This window comes from Callorhinus ursinus, unplaced genomic scaffold, assembly GCF_003265705.2.
Source record: "Callorhinus ursinus isolate GAN/ISIS: 27379988/994484 unplaced genomic scaffold, GSC_fseal_2.0 scaffold12, whole genome shotgun sequence".
Taxonomy (NCBI): Eukaryota; Metazoa; Chordata; class Mammalia; order Carnivora; family Otariidae; genus Callorhinus; species Callorhinus ursinus.
The window spans coordinates 77,656,865-77,669,208 of NW_027397074.1; the positions used below are offsets into that span (position 1 = coordinate 77,656,865).

Genomic DNA, 12,344 nt, shown 5'->3' on the forward strand with positions numbered 1-12,344 from the left:
ACAACGGAGCCACCCAGGCGCCCCCTGACTTCTGGACTCTTAAGCAAGATACAAACAAATGAAACAATTAGAAAGTATGTAAATACTGAGACATTAAACTATGTAACACATGGTGTACACCTTTCAGAAGGGGAAAAAAATCAGTGGAAGGTGGGAAGAAACTTGAGAGAAAAAGTGGCAATTTTGGGGCGCCTGGCTGGCTCAGTCAGTAGAGCATAAGCCTCTTGGTCTCAGGGTCGTGAGTTCGAGCCCCATGTTGGGTGTAGAGATGACTTAAAAAAAAGAAAAAGTGGCATTTTATCTTGCCACAAAGGAAAAATCAAGATTTAGATGGGTGGGAAGAAAGCAAAAGAGCATACAAAAGAATATGAGCAAAATCTCAAAGGCAGAAATGAATACAGGTACTTGTGAAATTCAATTAAAAAACCACCTCAACAGAAATGTGTCACTTCAAAACAGTGAGAAGGAAGCTGGATGCAAGGGTAAATAAAACAAGGCCTGAGTCAGGGCAAGCTAAGAAACTGGGCAGAATAGTTTGGGTTTTATGCCATAGGAAACAGCCATTTCAGAGTCCTAGGCAGATGAACGAAACAAAGTAGAAGAATTTGAAAGGAATTTAGGGGTGGGCACGGCTCCCTTCCTAAACCCATCCCAACATTTGCTCTGCTTACCTCTACAGGCAGTCTAACTGACTTGTTGAAAGCACTTGGGGTCCACTGCTTAGAGATACTGACTTTGACATTGCTAAAAGTTTTCCTTGATGCATGGAGCAACGAATAACTGCAAAAGAGAAAAGAAATACGACTGAATTAATAGCAAAGAAAACGGCATTCAATAAAATCTCGGATATAGTCCCATTTGTTTTAATTTTAGAATTTTTCTCTTAAAAAAAAAAAAAAGAAGTACTGCTTTATGAGAACTATCAATTGAACAGTCTCTGCCAAGCAAAAGAAAAAATTAATTACTCTTCTTCATTACGAGCCCGTGTTCACTCATAACTTACCCCTCCACCTAGAAGATAGATGCATGACTGATCCCAACCCACTCTAAATCATGGTGGCAGTTCTGTAAAGAATTTTAAGTCTTTAACAACCGTTGGCCCCTTGATGCATTAGCCATTAAGTAGCTTTCTCTGGAGTCCTGTCTTTTCCTCTCATTGGTGTCTCCTCTCACGCCTCACAAATGGATATCCCTAACGCAAGCATCCAAAATTACCTGTCAACTCTTACACAGAGAACCATTTCCTAGTTTCTGCCTTAAAACAAACAAATAAATCACATCATTTGTGGTGACTTCAATAAAGATTAGTAACAAATAAAATCTGCCCAGAAGAAATAATCAAAATAGCTGAGTCTCAGGGTTATAAGTAACATGGCTCCTAAAACCAAACAGCCTGATTTATGGCATCTATGGACCACCCAAGAGAGCCACTGAGGGCCAAAGAATCATAAACATGGATGATCCTTCTGTCATGCTAACACTCAGGATCTCACAGGAGTTTCTAGAGCTCCTCACAATTGTCTCGTACCATCTTTACTGCTCAAGGATGCACAGGGCATTCCCTGAATATTTGCACTCTTTGTTCTGAAGCTCCTGGTTTTAAGTGTATATTAAACCAGGGTTTCTCAACCATGGCACTAGTGACATTTTGGGCCCCCCAAATTCTCTACTGTGGGAAGCTAGCCTATGCGTTGTAGGATCTACAGCAGCAACCCTGGTCTCTACCCACTGCAAGTGGCACCCTTTTGGTGACAACCAAAAATGCCTCCAGACATTGCCAAACATGGGCAAAATGGTCCTTGAAAACTACTCAGAGGTACCAAAAAGCACAGCAGAAAGAATAACCAGCCTATTTCGTAAGCCCATGCCAATCACTGCACTAAACACTTGCTGTGCCAGTAACCAGCTCCCTCAAGCAAACAAAACCAAAAAACCCAAGGGCACAGTTTGAGCAACGAACATACCTGAAGAAGGTGAGCAGGAACACAACAACATGATGATGGCTGAACCGTGAGAACAGAGTTCCTCTTCGAAAAATATTTGGCCAGGCCATAGTCTTCCTGACCTTCCTTCTCACTTCTGACCTTAAAGTTTGGATAGTGAATTATTTACATCATTTCTTCTTTCTGGAAAGGGAAAATGCATTATCAACATTACTTAAAATAGGCAAAACTGTATTGTTTAGACTTATAATAGTATATTATCAGGGGGCGCCTGGGTGGCTCAGTCATTAAGCGTCTGCCTTCGGCTCAGGTCACGATCCCAGGGTCCTGGGATCGAGCCCCGCATCGGGCTCCCTGCCCAGCGGGAAGCCTGCTTCTCCCTCTCCCATTCCCCCTGCTTGTGCTCTCTCTCTCTCGCTGTGTCTTTCTGTCAAATAAATAAATAAAATCTTAAAAAAAAAATTTTAATAGTATATTATCAGACCTTGAAAAAAATCATATGGGCTAGCTGACACCAGAAAACTGACACCAGATAATTGTGTTTATAACAAGTCCCTAAAAAGAAAAAAAAATTTTTTAAGATTTTTTTTTAAATTTATTCATTGAGACACACACAGAGAGAGGGAGAGAGAGAGAGACAGCACGAGCAGGGGGAGAGGCAGAGGGAGAGGGAGAAGCAGGCTCCCCGCTGAGTCAGGAACCAGATGTGGGGCTCGATCCCAGGACGCTGGGATCGTGACCTGAGCCGAAGGCAGACGCTTCACCATCTGAGCCACCCAGGCGCCCCAAAGGAAAAATTCTTGACAAAAGATTACATCCTAATAGAAAGAACTCTCATTGAACCGTGAAAGACTGTGGACTCTGAGAAACAAACTGAGGGTTCTAGAGGGGAGGGGGTGGGAGGATGGGTTAGCCTGGTGATGGGTATTAAAGAGGGCACGTTCTGCGTGGAGCACTGGGTGTTATACACAATGAATCATGGAACACTACACCAAAAAAAATAAATTAAAAAAAAAAGAACTCTTATACAAACTGATAAGAAAATCACTAATTCAGGGGTGCCTGGCTGGTTCAGACAGAACATATGACTCTTGATCTCGGGGTTGTGAGTTTGAGCCCCATGCTGGGTGTAGAGAATACTTAAAAAGAAAATCTTTTTCTTTTTAAGATTTTATTTATTTATTTGAGAGAGAGTGAATGAGAGAGAGAGCATAAGCGGGGGTGGGGGGCAGAGGGAAAGGGAGAAGCAGACTCCCTGTTGAGCAAGGAGCCCGATGTGGGGTTCGATCCCAGCACCCTGGGATCATGACCTGAGCTGAAGGCAGATGCTTAACTGACTGAGCCACCCAGGTGCCCCTTAAAAATAAAATCTTAAAAAAAAAAAGAAAGAAAGAGGCGCCTGGGTGGCTCAGTCGTTGGGCGTCTGCCTTCAGCTCGGGTCATGATCCCGGGGTCCTGGGATCGAGCCCCGCATCGGGCTCCCTGCTCAGCAGCGGGAAACCTGCTTCTCCCTCCCCCACTCCCCCTGCTTGTGTTCCCTCTCTCACTATGTCTCTCTCTGTCAAATAAATAAATAAAATCTTTAAAAAAAGAAAAGAAAACACTAATTCTGACAGAAAAATGAGGAAAGGAAATGAATAGGAAATTCAGAAAAAATGAAATGGCTATTAAGCTTATCAAAAGCTCCAATCTTACAGTAACACAAGAAATGCTAAGAAAGGCAAGAAAACGTTTGCACAGTTAAGAAAGATGTGCCCAATGTAGTTCAAGGTCTAATGACTCCTGAACTCTCATATTCTGCCGAGGGAGGTGAAACACAGTATTAGAGGAAGATAATCGACCATGTTCATCAAGAGCCTTTGACACAAAAATTCAATTTCCAGGGATCTACTCCTAAAGAAATACAAGATGCATTCAGGTCTATAAACAAAGGTAGTTTTCATAACGTGTCAAAGGAGCTTTTTTATATTAAAAAAATGAACTTTGTGTCAGTCATAAGGAAATGGGGAAAGAGGCAGGGCCACTCCCCTCCGTCTGTCTCCACTACTTCCCTTCACTGCTCCTTGGTCCTCTCTGAAAGCTGCAGCATGCTCTGACAAAGTAAGCATCTAAACATAATGCCTCCAGTTATTCGTCTGCAGAAACAACCTACACGTGCAATTAAAAGGGTAATGATTAAATGAATTATGGTAGTGCCATACGGCTGAATATTTTATAATCATTTGACATGATGAATTAAAGCTTTTTAATGACATGAGAAAATGTCACGTAAAAACAGTAAAAAATGGGGCACCTGGCTGGCTCAGTCAGGAGAGCATGGGACTCTTGATCTCGGGGTCATGAGTTCAACACCCACATTGGGCATAGATTACTTACCAAAAAAAAAAAAAAAAAAAGATATGACTTATAATCAACTCAACTCTATGTTTACATAACATTTACAAATAAATAGGGAATGTACTAGTTCTCTCTGGCAGAAGCATTATGGGTAACTAATTTTCTATATCCTTTCCTAAAAATTTTACAATAAAGGTATATATTACTTCTACAATCAGAATGGAAAACATCCACAGCATTGGAAAAGTCCTATAATCTACCTGCATATTAGGAAAAAAATAAATTAACAAAATGATCTGTATGCTACATACTACAGTAGTCCAGGTAGGAGACAAACTTGAGAACTTCCAATACTGAAACTGGCAAGTCACAGGGCTTTGCTTTCAAGGCTGTGCTCCTTGTAACTGCTGTTACATTCATGTTTCCACTAGCCAGGGCTTGGTGGATGTAGCCAAACCTTACCAGCCGAAAGACCCAGCCACGAGGCCATTCCTGAAACTTTTGTATAAAAGGTACAAAGTTGAGGTGATTAAAATTATATAAACATTACAGCTGTTTCACTTACTGGCTGTAAGCCCTTGGACAAGCCAATCATTTTTGTTTTTTTTTTATATTTTATTTATTTGAGAGAGAGAGAGAGAGAGCGAACACAAGCAGGGGGAGCAGCAGAGGGAGAGGGAGAAACAGGCTCCCCGCTGAGCAGGGGACCCAATGCGGGGCCCAATCCCAGGACCCTGAGATCATGACCTGAGCTGAAGGCAGACGTTCAACGATCTGAGCCACCCAGGTGCCCCTGGACAAGCCAATCTTTATGAATCACAGATGGTCATCTATAAAATGGCCTATCTCTTCTGAGAGTTAGGAGACTAAAATAAACAATGTATGTAAGGTATTAAGATAATTATTTTAGCCACTGACCTGCCCAGGATTAATCAATCCCACATCGGTAGAATGTAGCTAATTTCATTTCATCTTTCTGCCTGAAAAATGTTCACAAAATAATGAGACAAGTAGGATTTTGAAAAATTCCACTTACAAGATGTAACAAATAAACTTTGTTTGTAATTCCAGAAAGTTACAAACCAAAAAGCTATTAGTGTCACTGCTAAATTTACCTTCACCCCCTAAATTAAACATGAGACCCCAGTGGAACAACTCAAGAGTTTTATGTAAATTGTAACTATATGAATTGAACACATTCACACCTCGAAACAGAGTACTGAGTACTTCAGGAAAGGATATGATTTATGAAGTTCAACAATTTATCAGGTAAAATAATAATTCCAAAAATGTACGCTCTACCAGATTGGGATTACATTGCTTTGGCAATAATGGTTGTATATTTCAAGGTTGTGCAGTTACATTAATAACTTTACATGACTACCAAGCTGTTTGAGACCATCTGGATTTCATTTCTAAATAAACCACTTTTTCCTTAGCTACAGTGACAGGAGAGAAAGGGCTTAATAAGTACACCGGAAAAATGGTTTTAAGTGTTCACCTGCTGTTGGCAGAATGCCATTTAAAATGAATACTATTATAGCATTTGGTCTTAAGTAATTACAGTAATTAATAATAATAATACCTTGCACTTATATTCCCTACATCACAGAAGTAATTTCTAATCATCTGTGAGCTCTGCGACCCTGGGGAAGTGCCGAGAGTTTCTGCCAAGCCTGAATCCACCAAGCACATCCTGTTTTCTGAAGACCATTTTCTTTCTTGCTCTAAATACTGACCGAACAAATGTCTAACATTTTTCAAGTGTATGTAAATGCTGTTAAAATTAATAAAACCAAAATTCATTTAAGTATTTCTAAATTCATAAGAGCTTACCATCTAGCATTTTCTCAATTAATGGATACTGAATATACAACTATCATATGAGAAAAAGAATTCACTTTTAAAAACAAAACTTATTAAAAATAAGATCCTTGGGGCGCCTGGGTGGTCAGTCGTTAAGCATCTGCCTTCGGCTCAGGTCATGATCCCAGGGTCCTGGGATGGAGCCCTGCATCGAGCTCCCTGCCCAGCGGGAGGCCTGCTTCTCCCTCTCCCACTCCCCCTGCTTGTGTTCCCTCTCTCGCTATGTATCTCTCTGTCAAATAAATAAATAAAATATTTTTTAAAAAACATAAATAATAAAAAAATAAATAAAAATAAGATTCTCACCATCAAAAAGGATCCAGAACCATTGAGCCATGTGCTACTTTTCAAAACAAGCTGATAATCATTAACTCATCTGATTCATAATGAAGCTTTTTTGAGTCCTAGAAGATCACCCATACAAGGTATTTTCCAGGATGGAGCTCTCCACATTGCGCGATCAATGTTACATAAAAGATGGCTTCACATGTAACATGTCCAGATAGAAGGCAATCTCCCCTTTATAAAACAATGCCTTGGAATATAAAGCATACCAAAACTGCCACTTTCTATAGATACTCAGAGACCATTCCAACCCCCCATCAGTAAGGTTTCAGGCTATTGTGTATTAGGAACGCCGTGGGGGACACCGACTAGAAAGTGGACGGGGTGGAAGGCTGGCAGGAAAGCAGACGGCACGCGTAAAGCGTCTCGCCCCCACGCCCGTGTCACCTGACCCAATCTTCACCCCACAACCTTCTTATCTTGCTCTCTGGAAACCTAGACATGCAGCGAATGAACTTCTCCACATGGTCACCCTCCTCGGAGAGTTCTTTGCCTCAGACTCCTGCCTTCCCCCAGATGACCTGCCCCCTCTGAGGTCACTCTTCCTCCTCACAAGACCCCCGCTTCTCTGCACTCAGGCTGGCGTCGGTGGGGGGGCCTCTAGTGTCTACTGCCCCGCTGCCTTGTCACCTCCTGACCTCCCAGCGCCCCGCTCTCGCTGCAGACAGCCCCTTTGCCTCATTTCCTTCCGCCACCGCTTCCGTCCCAGCGCAACAGCCGGGGGGCTCAACTCTCCCTCCCCTGTCCTCGTCACCACCCATCTTTTCCTCTGCCCCACACCGAAGACCCACTCCAGGGGCAAAACCCAGGCCAGCACCTACAAGACCTCCCCAACCTAGGCTGCCGACACCCTACATTCTTTGCCTCTCCCACTTCCCACTCTTGCCTCAGCAAGGCTCCCGATTTGGTCACCGCTCCACTTTCCCACTAAGCATTACCTATTTCCTCCTTTACTAACTTAGAATCTAACCAACTCCCTTGGGGGGCCCCCCTTTTTTTTTTTGCTTGCCTCTGTCCTTCCCTGCACCCAAGGAGTTGAGTTTTGCCAGAGAAAATCACACAAGCAGGCAGATTTCACTTTTTAGATTCAAACCACAAACCTCAAAGAACATGCAACACTGCCCAGCATGTCTACACTTTCCTCATTATTTTGCTTCCTCAACCTCTAAGACAACAATTTCACACTTCACTCTTTAAAGTTCCAGCATCCTTCTCTCTCCTTCACCCAGGACGACAGCTTTCTGCCAACGACTCCCCAGAACCAGGGCTCAAACGTGGACCCTCCAGAGCTCCCAACAGTACAGCCAACCGTCTACTTGATATGCCTCCATGGATCTGACACAAGATTCTTCATTTCCTCCCTCCAAACCTATTCCTCCCCCAATATTTCCCACCTCATAAATGATACCACCATGCTCCAAGTTGCCCAAGGTAACCAGGACTTATCCTTCACTTTTCCTGTTCTCTCTCAGCTTTCACACCCATCCCACTTCTAATTACCTCCCAAAATACATCCCAAATCTACCCACCGCTCTCCATCCCCACTGCCACCCCCAAGATTAACCACCCGTATCTCCACCAAGCCTACCCCAACAGCCTTCTGCAGGCTTTCACTATTTCTACATCTACCCTGCCCCCAACTCATTCTCCACACATCAGCCAGAAATAGATTTTTTTTTTAATATTTTATTTATTTGAGAGTGAGAGAGAGCAAGAGCAGAGGGGAGCAGAGGGAGAGGGAGAAGCACGCTCCCCGCTGAGCAGGGAGCCTGACGTGAGGCTCGATCACAGGACTCTGGGACCATGACCTGAGCTGAAGGCAGATGCTTGACTGAGCCACCCAGGCGCCCCAAGAAATAGATCTTAAAACATAAATCAGGTCTCGTTCCTCTGCTCAAAACACACTGATGGCTTCCCAAGACTCAGATAAAAATATGAAACTCTTTGCCATGGCCTTCAAAGCCTGAATACCCCAGTCCTCCATAGTAAAATAGGAAGGTTAAGGTGGGGGAGAGCCGTGGAGTTGACAGCTGTGGTTGGCAAAAGGAGGCTAGCAATGAAGAAGGGGACTGCCTGAGGCAATGCTTTTTGAGAGGTTGGGTTTTTTTTTTATTGTTTTATTGATTTTCAATAGGTTATACATGCATAAGGCAGAAAAATCAAAAGACATCTAAGGGTACACACAGTGATGTCTCCCTCTGTGATCTCATCACCCTGTGCTCCTACATCCTCACAGAATCTATGCCTGTGCACGCACACACTCCAGGTAGAGCCCCTCATACACACCCACAAAAGAGCCTATCACATGCACTATTCTGCACCTTTTTCTTTTTTTTTCTTTCAAAGATTTTATTTATTTATTTGACAGAGAGAGAAAACACAAGGAGGGGGAGCGGGAGAGGGAGAAGCAGACTCTCTGCTGAGCAGGGAGCCCGAAACAGGGCTGGATCCCAGGACCCTGGGATTATGACACGAGCCGAAGGCAGACGCTTAACCAACGGAGCCACCCAGGCGCCACTTTCTTTTCTTCACTTATCAGAAGTTAGAGATCTGTCCTGATCCACACCTAGAGAGTGACCACATTCCAATCTCCTACCAGACATGTGTGTGGTTCCCAAGCCTTTGCCAGGATGGAGCCAGCCATACTATGACACAGTGAGGAGCTAGCCCCGTTTCCTTCCTCCTCTTTGCCCACCTTCCTCCCCACCCTCGCCAGTACCACGCCTCCTCGCTCACGGCAACCACCCCACACCTAATTCTTTTCTTGTCCCTGAGCCCTTTCTTGCTTTTGGCCTTGCATTTGCTGTTCCACTGCCTGAAATGCTTCTCTCCTGGTTCTTTGCAAGTGGCTTGCTCTTTCCTTTTCTTGGCTCATCCTCAAGTCATCTCCCTCAGTGTGTGCCCTGACGGCCCTATCTACAATGCTTGGGGCAGTTACTCAGTGACCTCTCTCATCTCTGTCTGTTTCTTCCCTTCATAGCATTACTCCCAATCGAATTACTCTGGTTTAACTGTTTACATGTGGATTGTTCATCTGTAAGCTCCCAAAAGCAGTGGCCTCATCTGTCTTAAGTCCATGGCTATTTTCTCCAGCACCTAGCAGAGCATTTAGCACCATCGATAAAGATTTTGTGGGGCACCTGGGTGGCTCAGATGGTTATGCGTCTGCCTTCGGCTCAGGTCATGATCCCAGGGTCCTGGGATCGAGTCCCGCGTCGGGCTCCCTGCTCCTTGGGAGCCCGCTTCTCCCTCTGCCTCTCATGAATAAATAAAGAAAAATCTTTAATAAATAAATAAATAAATACATTTTGTGAATGAATTAATTCTTTGACCATAACCAACACCGTATACTTTCAAAGTGCCAGGCACTGTGCTAGGTACTTGCCCTGAACTACTGCATTTAGTTCTCACATCTTAGAGATGAGAAAACCGATTTTACAAAGTAGTATCTCCTAACAGATGAAGCAAGCATTCAAACCCAGACCTGACCCTAGTCCCTATGCTATACTGTATAAGAAAAAAAGGTTAAAAATATCCCAAGTCGAGTAAAACATAGTAATTAGAAATATCTCACCGGAGGCTTAGAGGTATAAATTCAGAATGGAAAACAAAATAAAACAAAACAAAAACCCACACCCACTAGTAACAGTGTAACTACAATTACTCAGGGAGTAGGGCATTAAATGGGCAATGACTTCACGGGTCAAACTTCAGTTTTTACATTTGCAAAGGAAAAAGATCATGTGTACTGAAATATAAAAAGGCAGCCGGAAGAGTATTAAATGCATAGTTGAGCTGAGCTATTTTGACAGTATTGTCTATGTTGTAATTTAGCACCTCAATGCTTGACACTTATGCAAATATCCTTTTCATACTACCTTATCTCATCTGATGCCATTTACTTGTACTACCTGAACCCTTCTACTCAAAACCGAAGTCTTCTGTAATTTTTCTCTCTTCTTAAATTGATGCATTACCAGAGATGTAAAGTACTTAGCACTTATCTGTAAAATTTTCCTGTCTTATTCCAGGGTTCCTAAAACCACATTCTTCCTACCTATTTTAAACATATTCCAAAGACAAGGAGGTTTCAAGATACAAATCTTTCCCTCTTGGGGCACTTGGCCGGTTCAGGAGGTGGAGCATGCAACCCTTGATCTTGGGGTCTGGGTTTAAGCCCCACACTGGGGGACAGATTGTACTTTAAAAGAAAAAAAATCTGGGTGGCTCAGTTGGTTAAGCATCTGCCTTCAGCTCAGGTCATGATCCCAGGGTCCTGGGATGGAGCCCTGCATCTGGCCCCCTGCACAGCAGGGTGTCTGCTTCTCCCCATCTGCACCTCCCCCTGCTCATGCTCTTGCACGCTCTCTCTCAAATAAATCAATAAAATCTTAAAAAAAAAAAAAAAAAGGTTAATGGAAGAATGATGCTAGGTGACGCCATGTGTGGCCCACAGAGGCATTAAAGTTAAGAGTTGTAACCACAGACCTCCACTTAAAGTCTCTGAGCCTCAATTCCCTCATTTAAGAATTAATTTCGAGATTTTAGAGAGTTCCTAGTATAGAGCCTGGCACACAGTATACATCCAACAAATGGCAAAGAATTCAGCACCAAGACACTGAAGAAAGGTGGCAATTAAGATTCAGATTTCGTTCACCCCAGGAACATACTCTTCTCCCTATAAACATTCAGTAATAAGTTACTATGAGATCACCTACAATCTTACATTTCAAGAAACACCAAAAACCCTGCGGACACATTCCCATTATCCCCTGCCAAAAGTGAGACTAAACAGACCACATTCTGCAAATAAGAATACCGAGGGAATGACGAATAAGTAATTTGACCAAATTCCTTGACTGAGGCCACAGTAGCTGCCAGAACACAAAACTCAGTTATTCCATTAAGACCCCTCTAGCCCCTCCGGCCTCAGTGCATCACCTTTTTTTCCAAAAGCCTTCCTTCCCACCCCACCTGAAAAGCGCCCCTTCACCGGGTCTGAACGACAGCCCCGCTCCTGGCCAAGAGCCCTCGTGGCGCGGCCCGGCCCGGCCCCGACTCTTCCCCAGGGCCCTCCGCGACCCTCCCGCTCTCCTGCCGCTGCGGTCCTCGCCGACCCCGCGCGGCCCCGCACACTGGGCACCGAGGAGCCGGACCCGGGGCGGAGGGGAGCGCCTGCCGGTCCTTCCAGCCCACCGCGCCACACCCACCGGCCGCCACCCGCCGCATCTCCGCGTCGTCGCCGTCCCGTCCCATGGAAGCCCCCCGGACCGCCCTCGCGCCCCACACCTCACCCCAAGCAGGGCTCCGGCCCTTTCGCGGTCGGACCCCACGCGCCGCGGCTAGCGCACCCGAGACCCGCCGTCGCGGCCGTGCTGCGGCCCACCGCCCCGCTCGCTCCGCTGCGCTGCCCGCAGCCCCTAGCCCGATGCCGCCACCTCACCCGCGGCTCGGCGGCCAGGGTTTCCGGACGCTCACGTGACCCGCCCGTGCCCGAGGCATGCTGGGAGTTGTAGTCCAACCGCGGCTGCACCGGCAGGCCGCCAGGATGGCAGGGGGAGGCGGAGGGAGAGGGAGGATGGAGGCCTCGGTGAACCTGGCTGCTGGGCTGGGGGAGGGGACGATGGCCAGGAATGTAAACTGGAAAAAGGCAGTGCGAGAGACGTAAAATATAATCTGGGGAGAAATGCTATCTAAGTCCTCTTTTTTCAGAAAAGCTTTATTCTGCTCTTTCTTTTTACAAAAAGCAACACGCTGCTAAGTTTGCTACTGAGCAGCCAGCCATAAGGGCATAAGATTTAGATTTTTGTTTAAATTAATTCAATGCACCTGCAGGCGGCCAGTAATCTGCCG

The 12,344-nt window shown here is 45.0% G+C and overlaps 1 protein-coding gene across 8 annotated transcripts in view; it reads right to left on the bottom strand.

Annotated features, from left to right (window-relative positions):
* The window catches only part of SLC37A3 (solute carrier family 37 member 3), a 48,393-nt gene extending 36,429 nt beyond the window's left edge, over positions 1 to 11,964 (bottom strand). For 2 of the 8 annotated variants that reach the window (XM_073899277.1, XM_025854745.2), the window contains exons 1-5: positions 11,786 to 11,964; positions 6,453 to 6,681; positions 5,199 to 5,260; positions 1,965 to 2,126; positions 672 to 780 (exon numbers count right to left, since the gene is read on the bottom strand). In XM_073899277.1, the coding sequence (XP_073755378.1) occupies positions 672 to 780; positions 1,965 to 2,053 (198 nt within the window). In that variant the 5' untranslated portion in view covers positions 2,054 to 2,126; positions 5,199 to 5,260; positions 6,453 to 6,681; positions 11,786 to 11,964. The remainder of the gene's footprint in view (positions 1 to 671; positions 781 to 1,964; positions 2,127 to 5,198; positions 5,261 to 6,452; positions 6,682 to 11,785) is intronic. The other 6 variants (XM_073899275.1, XM_025854737.2, XM_025854739.2 and 3 more) reach the window with 6 other exon arrangements.
* Between the last annotated feature and the right edge of the window lie 380 nt (positions 11,965 to 12,344).